Raw genomic sequence first — 15,435 nt, 5'->3', positions numbered from 1 at the left:
GATAAGAAGTGTAGGTATGCTATCTTTAAAGTCACCAATAATTTGAATGGCTATATTATTATTGTATAAACACAATATATATTTTCAGATTGCCAAATATATAAACTGTAGTAGAAGGGCTTTCAGGAAAAAAAAAGGTTGGAATGATTCATATCCCCAAAGGTCTGAATTTGAAAAGAAACTAAATTTTAAGGGAAGGGGATGAAAATGAGAAAATAATCCTTAAACACAGCATTAAGATAAGCATTATCATAAATGAGACCTCCTGCTAAATAAGAAGTCACTACTCCTTTCCTTTACTGATGGCTTTTTGTGTGAAAAGAATATTAATATCTACCATCTGCTTTGAGATTCTTGTGACTGAGTAATGCAGTAATAAGTTTCCCAGGAGTTTAACAAAAAAAGATGAGGAATTCATACAAACCACAAGGTCACTAATTCAAGACATCTGTGCCTTATTGTTTCTACATTCCACATTTTCCAAGGCATGCATTTTCTATTACACATACCTCATCCATAAAGCTGCTGCTACAGCATTATATGCGGAATTATTTTGTCAAATAAAATAAGATTGAGGTTTTCCAAGAGAGTTCTTAAATGGAGATGCTACAAAAGTTTTAGTTCAACGTGCCAGTCAGCTACTCTTTCTACTCTCATTTGGTTCTGACAGTTCTTTTCCTACTGTTTACAGTGACTCTGTTCTGGAACCCAACGGCAAAAGGCAAGATGAAATATCATTGCAAGACTGATCATGAAAATAGTACAGAAATGCCGGACAGGGCTTCTGCAGAGCAAGATGACTCATACTACCTCCCTTTTCTCTACTAGCTCCACAATATCAGTATCCATTGTGCGAGGTAAGTGATAAGCTGCAATAAAAATTAGGGATGCAATACTGTAGTCAATTAAATGCTTAACCAGTTAGTGGGTGCTTAGCATTTAACGGTATCAGCTACGCGCAACCCCTCCATGGCTCTACAAGTAAATTTTTTGTGGGCAGGGTCCTAACATCAACCACAGCTGCAGCTCTGCATTGGGATGCAATTTAGGAGCTGGTACACAGGAAGGCTTGCACTGGGTCCCAGTATCAACCGCTGCAGCAGCTCTGCAATTTTTGTCAATTACACAATTAACAAATTACACTCTTCTTCACATCCCTAATTAAAATTATTGCAACTTCAAAATGTAAGGCAGCCCCATTTCTTATGACTTTCAGATTTGATGGTAGCAAAAAACAAACAAAAACAGACCACCACAACCTTCCACAAAACATACTCTAGTTTAGATTCCCTTCTTTCTTTCTTAAATGTGAGCAATAACAAATATTCTAGAAATCAAATAATAAAGTGGCATATGGCTGCATAGCAACCCAAAGCTATTATGATGGCAAGGCCGCCATGCCTCCCTCCTGGGGTAGCCAGGGAGAGCATCTGGCCTGCTCGCCTGCTGGGCTCTAACTGAGCTCTCTGTACCTGCTCTTATAGTCCCAGCCCCACCCTTCCACTTCCTGGGGGTGGGCTGGGTGGCTCTGGCCCCGCCCACCAATGGGCCTTATGGAGGGCTTTCTCTTCTGGGTCAGCAGGAGGCCATACTGACTCACCACACTTAGGTTATTCATACATTATTCAAATACTAGTGTGAAACTGGCAGCAGAATCACTGAGTAATGATTTATGCACTCTGAATATATGACCATACTTTCTCTATCATCTTATTTGTTGGTAATGTATGTATTATAGAGTATAAAAATGCTAAGTATTTTTCTAAACAAAAGTTCTGAATTGAAAGGAAGCATTCTGATTACCTCAAGCTTTCTAAAGAAATAGATTAATCTATGTGAACTACACAATTCAGCTGAAATTTCTGTTCATTTTAAACTGCCAAGTTCATCTCTTATCTTTACACAGAAAATATATGTGCATGTCAGCGCTGTTCCCCACTCTGGCACTCTGAGTGCAAAAGGAGGGGCCCACAAATACTTCAAATATACCTCATCATTACAGGCACTGGTTACAAAAACTTCCCCCAGAACTGCAATACACAGATTTTTGGGGGGCAGGGGTCGCTGCCACCATCAAGTGATTTTTATCCCTAAAACTGGGAGCAAATACTTAAACCGACCCCCAGAATACCCCAAGCTCTTCTGCCACAAGAAAGCTTGAAAAAATAAAACAGAAAAACAAGCTGTAGTCTCTAGTGGCTGACCTCTCAGTCTAAGGCACGCAGATGCACACCGACAGACCTTCCAGGACACAAAATCAAATCACCACCTTAAAAAAGTGATACTTGATAAAGCATTAAAATTAAAACACAGAGAAAATCTCTGGGAACAATGCTTAGATGATAAATGGGGAGGGGAGTCAAATCCATACAGAACCAAACCAAACCACAAAATAAAGAAAACTAAACTAAATAAAGAAAAGTGATTATGACTAGATTCACTTTTTTCCCTTTACTACTTCCAAATCTTGGTTCAGTCCACTTCCATGCCCCAAATACCCTGGAGGCATGGTAGTCCTGCTTGGGTTTAAATCATTCTGTCTCTCTCAACTCCTATTTTTTCTCTCCCACACAAAGAAAGCAGGCAAAGAATCTTATACAATTCAAATTTTAGCACTATATGCCCCCTGGTTCTTCTGGCTACCTTTAGTCACCAGGTGCTGGTCAGCATTCCTCCTCCATTACAGATCTGTACACGGTTCTTGACTATCCCTGAAATCCTCGCATGAAGCATATGTTCTTGACAACTATGCTGCAGGCAGCCATGCATTCAAGCAATTGCAGACAGTTGTGAGCTATAACCTGTAGATTGCCCTGCAGTTTTTGTATCATTGAATCTGTCTTGTGGAAGAAACACAGTTGCTGTTGCTGCATCTAACTGAGCTCCTATGAGTGGGAATGAGTGTAGATTTGTTTTTGTTGATTTTCAGGGCAAGGTATTAGAAATGATGGTTATAAAGGTGCTCCATTGGAAGTCCTATAGGGAAAGTCTTTGAGGAGGCAATTGTCCAGGTACAGGCAAAATAATGACTTTCTTTCTGAGATGAGCAGTAACAACTTCCAGAAGCTTGGAAATGACTTTGGAAGCTATAAAGAGGTCAAAAGTTAATACTCTGTACTAGTAGTGATTGTGACCTAGGACAAACCAGAGAAAATGTCTGTGAAATATCTGTCAGTTTTATAATCATGTGAAAAAATGCATCTTGCAAGTTGAGGGATGAAAATCAGTCCCCCTGCTCCAGTATTGGAATAATGGTTGATAGATTCAAAATTGTGACCCTTTAAAAAAAATATTGTTCAGAGCTCTGCGATCAAGAATAAGGCGCCATCCCTCATTTTTCTTCTTTGTGAGAAAATAGTGGGAATATTAGGCAAGTACAGGTTCTATAGTTTAGAGATGGAGGAGATGATGTACCATCTGGAGGAGCAATTGTTCATGAGACTGGTTCCTGAAGAATGATGGGATGGACAGGAGGTGGTTGGATAGAGGATAGTGATATAAAGGAGATGAGGTACCCAAATCTAATAATTTGCAATTTATCTGAAGTGATGGCAGCGGCAGCAGCATCATCAGAGCTCACCGAACCACAGCGAGCCCCACTTGCCAGCCGCGCTGTCCAGCGATCTGCGCATGCACTGATTGTTCTGCACATGCGCAGATCGCCCGAACCCGGCTCTTCCAGGTTGCAATCTACTTGTCACAGGCGAGTAGACTGCATTATTTGTCAAGCCCTGATCATCATCATCATCAATCATGGGCACAACGCCCGTTGGTGTCCGATGCCTCCCTCACTATTTCTTTCCATCTTTCCCTGTCCAGTGTGGAGTAGCTTAGTTTCTGTACACTAGCTCCACATCAATCTACTGTATCATCTACTCATTCTCTGTGGGGTCTGCCTCTCCTATTTGGACCATCCATTATGCCGAATACCAAGGTCTTAACTTTTCGCTTGTTCATTCTTCAAATATGCTCGAATAGCTGTTACTTCCATTGTATAAACTTGTGCAGTAGGTTCTACTTTGGCTGTATCCTCCTATATAATTCCTCGCTGGTAATCTTCTGTATCTATCCTATTCTCAGGATCTTTCTAAAACAACTCTCGAACGCCAATATCCTTCTCTTCGAATCTTTCGTTATCACCCATGTCTCACATCCGTAAAACATGCTGCTAAATACACACGTTTTCAAGACACTCAGCTTCGTTCCTAACCTAATCGCTTATATCCCTAATGGAGATAAGTTCTGTATAAGGCTAAAGCAATGCTTTAAAGTGGCCACTAAACAGCAGGTATACAACATAGTTCTGAAGGGAACATCTGGACTCGCGGTTTGGTGACTGACATGGTAAAGGGCCTACCAGGGTACGATCCTGCAAGTGAAAAGAGTGGGAGGGAAGGGAGAATGAATCCATTCATGCTGGCCAGACAGAGTGGCAGCTCAGTTAACTTCCTTCCTGTGTGTCTGCCACAGCCCACTTCATGGGAGAGTTCTTTCCCATGTGTCAGGAGCTTGTGGGCAGGACAGAAGAAGGAGGGTGTGCCAGAAGCTAAATCCACAGTAGCAGCAGAGGGAGCAACTAATAGCCTCCCTTCCTCCAGGTTGCCATGTGAGATATTAGTCATCTCCGAAACACACAGATTGATAGGGAGCTGATATTGACTGAATGTGGTCAGAAACTGGGGCTTTATGCTGCAATGATTCCAGACCACTTGCTGCTGGCTTGGCATGGGAAGGTGACCTACAATGAAGGACAGAATAAGTCTGGTCTCCTCAGAAAACTTGTAAGAAGGATCAAAGAGCTCCTCTATGAGAGCTTCATGGAGCTATGCAGTGAGAATTCCTTCTCCATCTCCAGACATTTTAAACTGTTTCAGGGCGCCCGCACTGTGTAGGCACAGAGTATGCTACACAACACACCCAACTGCCTTAACACAGCTGTAGCAAGAAAAAAATTGTGAACTCACCAGAATTGTACTCCCTGGCATCACTGCTTGACTGGGAAACATCCTGAGGGAAGGGATTGCCTCCAAAGTGAAGAAAAGTTCTTGGCTCTCACAGATTGCTGGCTGGCCATTCTCCTTGTCTTCCTCCTCCTGCTGCTCTACCACCTCATTATCTTCCACATTCTGCCCTGAGTTTCTTGGGGAGACTCTACAGTCTGGATTGGAAAACTAGTTGGGTACCCCCTAGAATTGCATGCAGCAGGTCGTAGAAGCAGTATGTTTGTAGCAATGCACCAGACTGTCTGTCTGCCTCTTTTGTCTTGCGTTAGGAGTGCCTCAGATCCTTTATTTTAACTCAACAATACTAGACATCCCTTTGGCCATTAGGCAGTTTGTGATCTTTGCGATTGGCACTTCTTTTGCGGTTTCGTAGTTCAGATAGAATGGAATCCTCTCCCCATGCCTCAATGTCCAAGATGTCCTGTATACTCCATGCTGGCGTGCTTTTGGCCCCAGAAACTGGAACTCGTGGCCACATACGCTGCTCAGGTGTTCTGCCTGCTCTGATATGTGCTCACAATGCTGGTCACACAGGAAATGAAATTAAAACTTTCCCAGGACTTTTCTTGTTCACCAGGAGAGCAGAAGAGGCACAAATTCTGGCCAAAGCAGGGCACTGTGGCATGCTTCCCAGAGGCGAAGAATGTCAACTTCTGCAACACAGCATCTACTCTACTGTAAATTCAACCAGGCAAGATTGAAAACTTTGTTACTCTTTGTGAAAAGCAAGAGTACTGAAATCGACCTTAAGGTCCATGGAAAAGTCTTGGTAGTGTGGACACAATGTTTAGAAAAATCGATCTTAAGCAGCTAAATTTGATCTAAACTCCTAGTATAGACCATGCCTCAAAGTGGCACCTGATCCTCTCAGAACAACAAATGTAGACATAACATTACCCTTTCTAAAATCCATAGGTTCTATGCATGCCTATCACCTATCATGTGGTCCACCTCATCCAGTGTACTAAATGCTCCAAGTACAACTATGTAGGTGAAACAAGACAATCATTGTGCTCTTGAAGAAATTTATATTAAAAAAAAAAATCGAAGAGATTACTTTTTATCTGACTGCTCAGTCCTCACCCTCAAAGAAAATCTGTATAACACCTTCAAAAACAAGCCTGGGAGCTTAAATTCATAACTTTGCTAAACAATACAAATCATGGACTGAACAGACACATTGGATTAATGGCTGATTACAACTATTTATAATACAGTAACCCACTACCACTGCCTTTCTTCCCTGCTTTCTCCTATGACTGGAATGGTGCTAACTGGTAATGTCACCTTGAATGGCCCTTGCAGTATGAAAAGTCTATTATTCATTCAGCTCTGTCTGGAAGTACCATTCAGAAGACTGTTATTGAAGTCTGTAATGTGAGAGTCCTTCTATTCTTGGGGTAAACTAGCAACAAATTTACTAATGCCAGCTATTCTGGTTGAAAGCTAGCCAGAGGTGAGGCAGGGTGGAGGAAGAAAGAGGTCAACAACTCTAAATACAATAGGGCTAAATGAAGCAATTCATAGTAAAGAGTGGAGAAATCCCAGTGTGGGATAATAAACTTTGCAAAGTAGAGTGCACTAATGGTAAGAGAAGGAACACCCCCTACAATCATCCAACTTAGTTTCTGTGTTGGGCTGGTTAGTGTGTGTTCAAAGAACAATCTATGCATTATCTCAGCCAAAACAAATCAATTCACTGGTTTCAGCTTCAGTCAATAGCAAACAAAAAGTCTACCTTTGGATTTACAGTTTCCCTAATTTGCTAATTAACAAAGTCCTCCTCTAAACCAATCAACATAGCTGGCACCAAATAATAGTTGGAATGGGGGAATAGTTGGAATGGCTTTATACTTGTCAAAAACTGATGAAGATACTGAGTCTCCCTTTTTTTAATTAATTAAATAAATCAAATAAGATGCTTATTAGAGTTCATCTGAAGACACCAGCAGACCTTAAAAACACTGTTTCCTTTAACTCCATCAGAGCCTTCACCTGTTCCCGGGAGCAACGCTGTGTGAGACTGGGTTAGTGTTTATGCACATCTCAGAAATGATCACTTTCTCTTTCTGCTATTGCAGTTCTTAGAGCCAGGTCATTTATCCCTAAGCAGGAGCAGCAAGTACTGAGAGACTGTTAGTATCTTCACAGCTGGAGTAAGTCTGCCTTGATAAAACATGCTTCTCCTTTTAAAACTTCAATCAGCTAGTTCCATTTTCCCCTCCCCATTGACAGCATTTTCTAAAATGGAAATAAATAGCCTGGCAAGAGGCTATGGTATTGTGCACCTAAGCATCTTTCAAGTGTTTCCTAGGCCTAAAAAAAGGCAGGGTGTAAAAAGTGAGTGAGGGTTACTGGATTATGACCAATAGAGGTCAGTTCATTAGAGGAAACAAATATAGTGATGTCACATTTGTTGACACAATTCTGGAAAGGTATACCAGGAAAGTACAGCTCGCACAGCCCTACTAACCTGTCCCATTCATCACCTACCTAACTGAAATGCATCCCAGGATACTCAAGGAGCTGATAGAGGAGGTATCTGAGCCTTTAGCTATGATTTTTGAAAAATCATGGCAGACAGGGGAGATTCCAGAAGACTGGAAAAGGGCAAATATTGTGCCCATCTATAAAAAGGGGAATAAGAACAACCCAGGAAACTACAGACCGGTCAGTTTAACTGTCCCAGGGAAAATAATGGAGCAGGTAATTAAGGAAATCATATGCAAACACTTGGAAGGTAATAAAGTGATAGGGAATAGCCAGCATGGGTTTGTGAAGAACAAGTCATGCCAAACTAATCTGATAGATTTCTTTGATAGGATAACGAGCCTTGTGGATAAGGGAGAAGCGGTGGATGTCATATACCTAAACTTTAATAATGCATTTGATACGGTCTCGCATGATATTCTTATTGATAAACTAGGCAAATATAACTTAGATAGGGCCACGATAAGGTGGGTGCATAATTGGCTGGATAACCGTAGTCAGAGAGTTGTTGTTAACGGTGCTAAATCCTGCTGGAAAGGGATAACAAGTGGAGTTCCTCAAGGGTCTGTTTTGGGACCCGTACTGTTCAATATCTTCATCAATGATGTAGATATTGGGATAGAGAGTACGCTTATTAAGTTTGCAGATGATACCAAACTGGGTGGGGTTGCACCTTCTTTGGAGGATAGGGACATAATTCAAAATGACCTTAGCAAGTTAGAGAAATGGTCAGAGGTAAACAGGATGAGGTTTAATAAAGAGAAATGCAAAGTGCTCCACTTAGGAAGGAACAATCAGTTCCATACATACAAGATGGGAAGCGACTGTCTAGGAAGGAGCATGGCGGAAAGGGATATAGGGGTCATAGTGGACCACAAGTTGAATATGAGTCAACAGTGTGATGCTGTTGCAAAAAAAGCAAATATGATTTTAGGTTGTATCAACAGGTGTGTTGTAAGCAAAACTCGTGAAGTCATTCTGCCGCTCTACTCTGCACTAGTTAGGCCTCAGCTGGAGTACTGTGTCCAGTTCTGGGCGCCACATTTCAAGAAAGATGTGGAGAAATTGGAAAGGGTACAGAGAAGAGCGACAAGAATGATTAAAGGTTTAGAGAACATGACCTATGAAGCCAGGCTTCATGAACTGGGCTTGTTTAGTTTGGAAAAAAGAAGATTAAGGGGGGACATGATAGCGGTTTTCAAATATCTAAAAGGGTGTCACAAGGAGGAAGGAGAAAATTTGTTCCTCTCGGTTACTGAGGACAGGACAAGGAATAATGGGCTTAAAGTGCAGCAGGGGAGGTTTAGATTGGACATTAGGAAAAAATTCCTAACTGTCAGGGTGGTCAAATATTGGAATAAATTGCCAAGGGAGGTGGTGGAATCTCCCTCTCTGGAGATATTTGAGAACAGGTTAGATAGACATCTGTCAGGGATGGTGTAGACGGAGCTTGGTCCTGCCTTGAGGGCGGGGGGCTAGACTCGATGACCTCTCGAGGTCCCTTCCAGTCCTATTATTCTATGATTCTATAACTGGAGGGCTGAAAGAGTGTGCATGCGTGTCTTGCGACCTCTGCCTTGCATTGGGATAGCGGGATAGGAGCTTCTGCCCAGCAGGGTGGGAGATCTTGGGGCTTCAGTCTTTTTCAAATATGACGACATTAGTGCAAACTAACAATCTTTTAATTCACACCTGCTGCACCACATAGGGGAGATGCAGCATGCAACATGAGTACACACTGCTAATTATTCACCACAGAACTCTGAGCTGCAGGGCAATGTAGACAAAATCTTAGCATCTAATCACTGTCTTTTGCATTTTGTGGTTTTCCCTACTTATCTCATGTACTTGATACTGCCAGATTCCATCAAATATAGACCTTGCTGAGTGAATCAAGTATCCTGGTTCTGAACGCTGTTCCCTAACATTCCAAGTGCTCCTCTCACACTGATTACCTTCTTCTGGGTTCTTATTTGGTTTCAGTGCTAACATTCTTAAATCTGATCTCTGAGCTAAGTTACTGCAGCTCACTAATCAGATCTTTGTATTAAGATCCAGTGCCTGTCGGTATATTGATTACAATTGTGGTGTCAGGACAATGTGTGTATTTTCCTGGGTCTTTTATAGCTTATTTAAAAACTTAACATGATTCTAGAAAGGTACAGTATGAAAGTCAGGAGGCTAGCCGTACTTGTTCATATTAAATTGGCATGGAGAGGCTATTAACGGAATTTTTGTACTCGTCCAGAAGTCTGACAGTCAAAAAAAAAAAAATGTATCACAAAACAAGGATGGAAGAATTTTAGAGATATTTCAATGAAAAGATTTCTTTAAAGAACATTAATAGAAATGTAGCCGTGTTAGTCTGGTGTAGCTGAAGCAAAATGCAGGACTATGTAGCACTTTAAAGACTAACAAGATGGTTTATTAGATGATGAGCTTTCGTGGGCCAGACCCACTTCTTCAGATCAAATAGTGGAAGAAAATAGTCACAACCATATATACCAAAGGATACAATTAAAGAAAATGAACACATATGAAAAAGGACACATTTCAGAACAGAAAGGGGATGCGGAGGGGGAGGAGAGGGGAAGGAAGGAAGGAAGGTAAGTATCTGTGAGTTAATGATATTAGAGGTGGGGAAAGTTAGATGTCTGTGAGCTAATGGTATTAGAGGTGATAATTGGGGAAGCTATCTTGGTAATGGGTAAGATGGGTTTTCTGTAGAGAAAACCTACTGACTCATACAGTTACCTACATGCTTCCAGCTCCCATCCAGAACACACCATACGATCTATCGTCTATAGCCAAACCCTTCGATACAACCGCATCTGCTCTAATCCCACTGACAGAGACCAGAAGCTTCAGGATCTCTACCAAGCATTTATAAATCTCAACTACCCACCCGGAGAAATAAAAAAGCAAATTGAAAGAGCCAGACGAATACCTAGAAACCATCTACTTCAAGACAGTCCCAAGAAAACCAACAATAGAACACCACTTGTCATCACCTACAACCCCCAACTTAAAACTATCCAACACATTATCAATAAACTACAGCCTATACTGGAACAGGATACCATACTCCAAGAGGCTCTGGGAGACAGACCCATTGTCTCCTATAGACAACCACCTAACCTCAAGATGATTCTTACCAACAACCACAGGACATACCATACTAATACCAACACCTGCAACAAACCCCGTTGCCAGCTTTGTCCGCATATTCATTCTGCTGATACCATTATTGGACCTAACCAAGTGAGTTATAAGATCAAGAACACATATTCCTGCGTATCCAGAAATATAATTTATGCTATCATGTGCCGAAAGTGTCTGTCTGTTATGTACACTGGACAAACGTCTCGGACACTTCGCCAAAGGATTAATGCCCACAAAACAGATATCAGACAAGATCACAAAGAAAAAACTATTTCTTGCCATTTCAACCAGAAAGGACACTGTCTCAACGACTTCACCACCTGCGTTCTTCTACAAAGACCTTTTACATCTGCACTTGAAAGGGAATCCTCTGAACTGTCATTCATGTTAAAATTTGACACTCTCCGGGGGGGGAGGATTGAACAAAGACCCCATCTATCTTACCCATTACCAGGATGGCTTCCCCAATTATCACCTCTAATACCATTAGCTTACAGACATCTAACTTTCCCCACCTCTAATATCATTAACTCACAGATACTTACCTTCCTTCCTTCCCCCCCACCTCCCCCGCATCCCCCTTCTGTTCTGAAATGCGATTTGTCCTTTTCATATGTGTTCATTTTCTTTAATTGTATCCTTTGGTATATATGGTGCGACTATTTTCTTTCACTACTTGATCTGAGAAAGTGGGTCTGGCCCACGAAAGCTCATCATCTAATAAACCATCTTGTTAGTCTTTAAAGTGCTACATAGTCCTGCATTTTGCTTTAAAGAACATGTAACTAAAGTTACTCCCTTCCTTCAAACAAGACACCTAATCTTTAAAAAGAAAATGTGGATATTATAGATTTTTCAAGAAAAAGATGTGAGAGATGCACTGCAAAAATCACTTGATAACACAGTCCCCTGGTTTTTGGCAGAAACAAATACAAAATTCTAGAAAGAAATGGAGTAATATTCAGAACTTTGAATATATATGCCTGTTAATAAAAGCACAAGAACTATAGCTTTCACCTGTGGCAACTCACAGTTCTGTGATAGTTTAGTATTAATAATAGTATGAAGTTAACTGCTTTCTTCCCTCCCTCGTCATCTTTTAATCTGTAAAGTGTTATAGGACTCACTTCAAGTCGGCTGCTATTAAATTAAATCCATTGTAAAGGTGTCCTTCTGATGAAACTTTCTTCAAGTAAGAGAAGCTGTCCAGATCTGTTGTCAAGAAATTTGTTACAAGTGCACCTAAAAGGAAGAGAAAGGAATAATAGTTAGAATGACTTGCTTATGGAAAGTAATAGAGAGGTAGCCATGTTAGTCTGATCTTGCTAAAATAAAAGGAAAAACTATGTAGCACTTTAAAGACTAACAAGATGGTTTCATAGGTGACGAGCTTTCGTGAGCCAGACCCACTTCCTCAGATCATACTCTGGAAGAGAATTGGCATGACAATAAATACCAAAAGAAAACAATGAAAAAAGTGAACACATTATAAAACTGACATATCAGATTTAGTGCAGAAGGTAGGGTGAAGGGGAGGGAATAGCTATTTGAGTTAATGAATGGCTAATCAGCAGTGATAAGTGGGAAGCTATCTTTGTAATGGTTAAGATAATTAGCATCTTTGTGAAGGCCCATTTGTAAAGTGTTAAATTTGAGCATGAAAGAAAGTTCTGACATTTCCCTGTGTGATCTGGTGTTAAATTCTCTTTGAAGTAAGATGCATGTAGTAAGGTCATTAAGACTATGTCCAGGTAGGCTGAAATGAAAAGCAACTGGTTTTTCCTTGTGAAGAGGTCTGATGTCTGATTTGTGGGCATGAATTCTTTGGTGAAGTGTCTGAGAAGTCTGTCCAATATTCATAGCAGAAGAATACTGTTGGCACATGATGGCATACATTATATTTCTGGATGAACAGGAATGTGTGTTCTTGATCATATAACTGACACGGTTAGGTCCAGTGATGGTGAGGATAGCTAATCTGGCAACTTCTGTCAAAGGAGGAGATAAAAGGTTTAGGATTCCTATAACTGATGAGAGGCAAAATATGGAAATTAGGGTTTTACACAGTGCACAGATTAAAGCAATATAGCAATGGTGACACTTATTTTCACTCTGAGGAACAACTCCCAATTCTTGCTCAACAACTCTGAATTTATGATAGCACAGCTTCTGTATTAGATCATCTTTCCCTTTATCACTCTACTCAGCCTTTAAATGTAATTTATCTTACATGTTCCTTTATAGTTCTGACTAGGTATACAACTAATGTGGATGGTTAATTTGATCTATTTAATGTCATACTTTTCCACCACACAGCCTTATGACACTGAGTTTGTAAGCAGATGAATTTTTTACTCTAAAAATATGAGAAAAATTCTCCTAAAAGAGAAAAATGCCCAATTTTCCATTTCATGTTATGTTCTGCTCACAAAAGTGTGCTAGGAATGCATCAATCTAAAAAACAGAACTCATCCAGAAGAAGTTTCAAGTAAGAGCTTGTTACATATTCAAAATGCTTCTACATATACTTCTCCATGTAGGAACTAACAATATGGCCAAGAATGACCTTAAGCAGGTCACAGCAGATTATGTAGCACTGGGAAGAAGCATCAAGGAATCTGAACCACAAGTGGTATTCTCGTCTGTCCTTCCGGTTGAAGGAAAAGGTCTGGGTAGGGATCGTCAAATTGAGGAAGTACATGTGTGGTTGTGCAGGTGGTGTCGGAAAGAGGGCTTTTATTTCTTCGATCATGAGACTCTGTTCCAGGCACAAAGATTGCTAGGAAGGGATGGGATCCACCTATCAAGAGAGGAAAGGGCATCTTCACAGGCAAGGTTTGCAAACCTAGTGAGGAGGGCTTTAAACTAGGTTCTTTGGGGGATGGTGACCAAAGCCCTGAGGTAAGTGAGGAAGTCGGATACCAGGAAGAAACACAAGGAGGAACGAGTAACAAAGGAGATCCCCTGACTCAAATGGAGAAGGTAGGGTGATCAACTGGTTATCTAAGGTGTATGTAAAACAAATGCGAGAAGCCTGGGAAACAAACAGGAAGAATTAGAAGGCCTAGCCCAGTCAAAGAACTATGATTTGACAGGAATAACGGAGACTTGGTGGGATGACACGCATGACTGGAGCACTGTCATGGAAGGGTATAAACTGTTCAGGAAGAACAGGCGGGGGAGAAAAGGAGGAGTTGCACTTTGAGTAAGAGCTCCAGTATATAGAGGATGAAAAGCCTGTTGAGAGTCTTTGAGTTAAGTTTAGAGGTGGAAGCAACAGGGGTGATGTTGTGGTTGGTGTCAGCTATAGACCACCGGATCAGGTGGATGAGATAGATGTGGCTTTCTTCAGACAACTGAGAGAAGCTTCCAGATCACAAGCCCTGGTTCTCATGGGGGACTTTAATCACCCTGACATCGGTTGGGAGACCAATACAGCAATACACAGGCAATCCAGGAAGTTTTTGGAGAATGTTGGGGATAGCTTCTTGGTACAAGTGCTGAAGAAACCGACCAGGGGCCATGCGCAGCTTAATCTGCTGCTTACAAACAGGGAGGAACTAGTAGGGGAAGTAGAGGTGGGTGACAACTTGGGAAGCAGTGATCATGAGATGGTAGATTTCAGGATCCTGACCAAAGGAAGAAAGGAGAGTAGCAAAATACAAACCCTGAACTTCCTAGGATGCTTACATTAAGGGGAAAGGAATCCAGGAAAGCTCGCAGTATTTTAAAGAAGCCTTATTAAAGGCACAAGAAGAAACCATCCTGATGCACAGCAAGAAAAGCAAATATGATAGGCGACCAGATTGGCTTACTGTGGAAATCCTTGGTGAGCTTAAACACAAAAAGGAAGCTTACAAGAAGTAGAAACTTGGACAGATGGCTAGGAAGGAGTATAAATATATTGCTCGAGAATGCAGGGGAGTTATCAGGAAGGCGAAAGTGCAATTGGAATTGCAGCTAGCAAGAGATGTGAAGGGTAACAAGAAACATTTCTACAGGCATGTTAGCAATAAGAGGGAGATCAGAGAGGGTTTGGGGCCCTTACTGGATAAGGGAGGTAACCTAGTGACAGATGATGTAGGAAAAGCTGAAGTACTCAATGCTTTCTTTGCCTCTGTCTTCACAAACAAGCTCCCAGACAAATGCACTAGATAAGGCAGTAGGGGAAGGAGGTGGACAGCCTTTGCTGAGGAAAGAACAAGTTAAGAAATATTCAGAAAAGCTAGACATACAAAAATCCATGGGTCCGGATTTAATGCATCTTGAGGGTACTGAAGGAGTTGGCAAAAGCCATTGCTAGTCTTGACTTTGGCCATTATCTTTGAAAACTTGTGGAGAGTGGGAGAGATCCCAGATGATTGGCAAAACTAAAATATAGTGTCCATCTTTAAAAAAGGGAAGAAGGACAATCTAGGGAACTACAGACCAGTTAGCCTTACCTCAGTCCCTGGAGAATCATGGAGGGGAATCCTCAAGGAATACATTTTGAGGCACTTGGAAGAGGGAAAAGTGATCAGGAATAGTCAACACGGATTCACGAAGTGCAAGTCATGCCTGACCAATCTGATTAGCTTCTATGATGAGGTAATTGGCTCTGTGGATATGGGAAATTCAGTGGATGTGATATACCTTGACTTCAGCAAAACTTTTGATATGGTCTCCTACAATATTCTTGCCAGCAAGTTAAGGGAATATGGATTGCATAAAAAGACTGAGATGGACAGAAAGCTGGCTAGACTGTTGGGCCCAACGGGTAGTGATCAATGGCTCAATGTCA

At 41.3% G+C, this 15,435-nt stretch overlaps 1 protein-coding gene across 8 annotated transcripts in view; it reads right to left on the bottom strand.

Moving 5' to 3' along the window:
- Positions 1 to 15,435, bottom strand: part of TANGO2 (transport and golgi organization 2 homolog) — an 82,074-nt gene that overhangs the window by 32,105 nt on the left and 34,534 nt on the right. For all 8 annotated transcript variants that reach the window (XM_075898336.2, XM_075898339.2, XM_075898335.2 and 5 more), the window contains one exon: positions 11,783 to 11,897. In XM_075898336.2, the coding sequence (XP_075754451.1) occupies positions 11,783 to 11,897 (115 nt within the window). The remainder of the gene's footprint in view (positions 1 to 11,782; positions 11,898 to 15,435) is intronic.

Source organism: Pelodiscus sinensis, chromosome Z (genome assembly GCF_052426305.1).
Source record: "Pelodiscus sinensis isolate ZL-2025 chromosome Z, ASM5242630v1, whole genome shotgun sequence".
Classification (NCBI taxonomy): Eukaryota; Metazoa; Chordata; order Testudines; family Trionychidae; genus Pelodiscus; species Pelodiscus sinensis.
The sequence above is the reverse complement of the archived record's forward strand: the minus strand, read 5'-3'. Positions and strand labels throughout refer to the sequence as shown.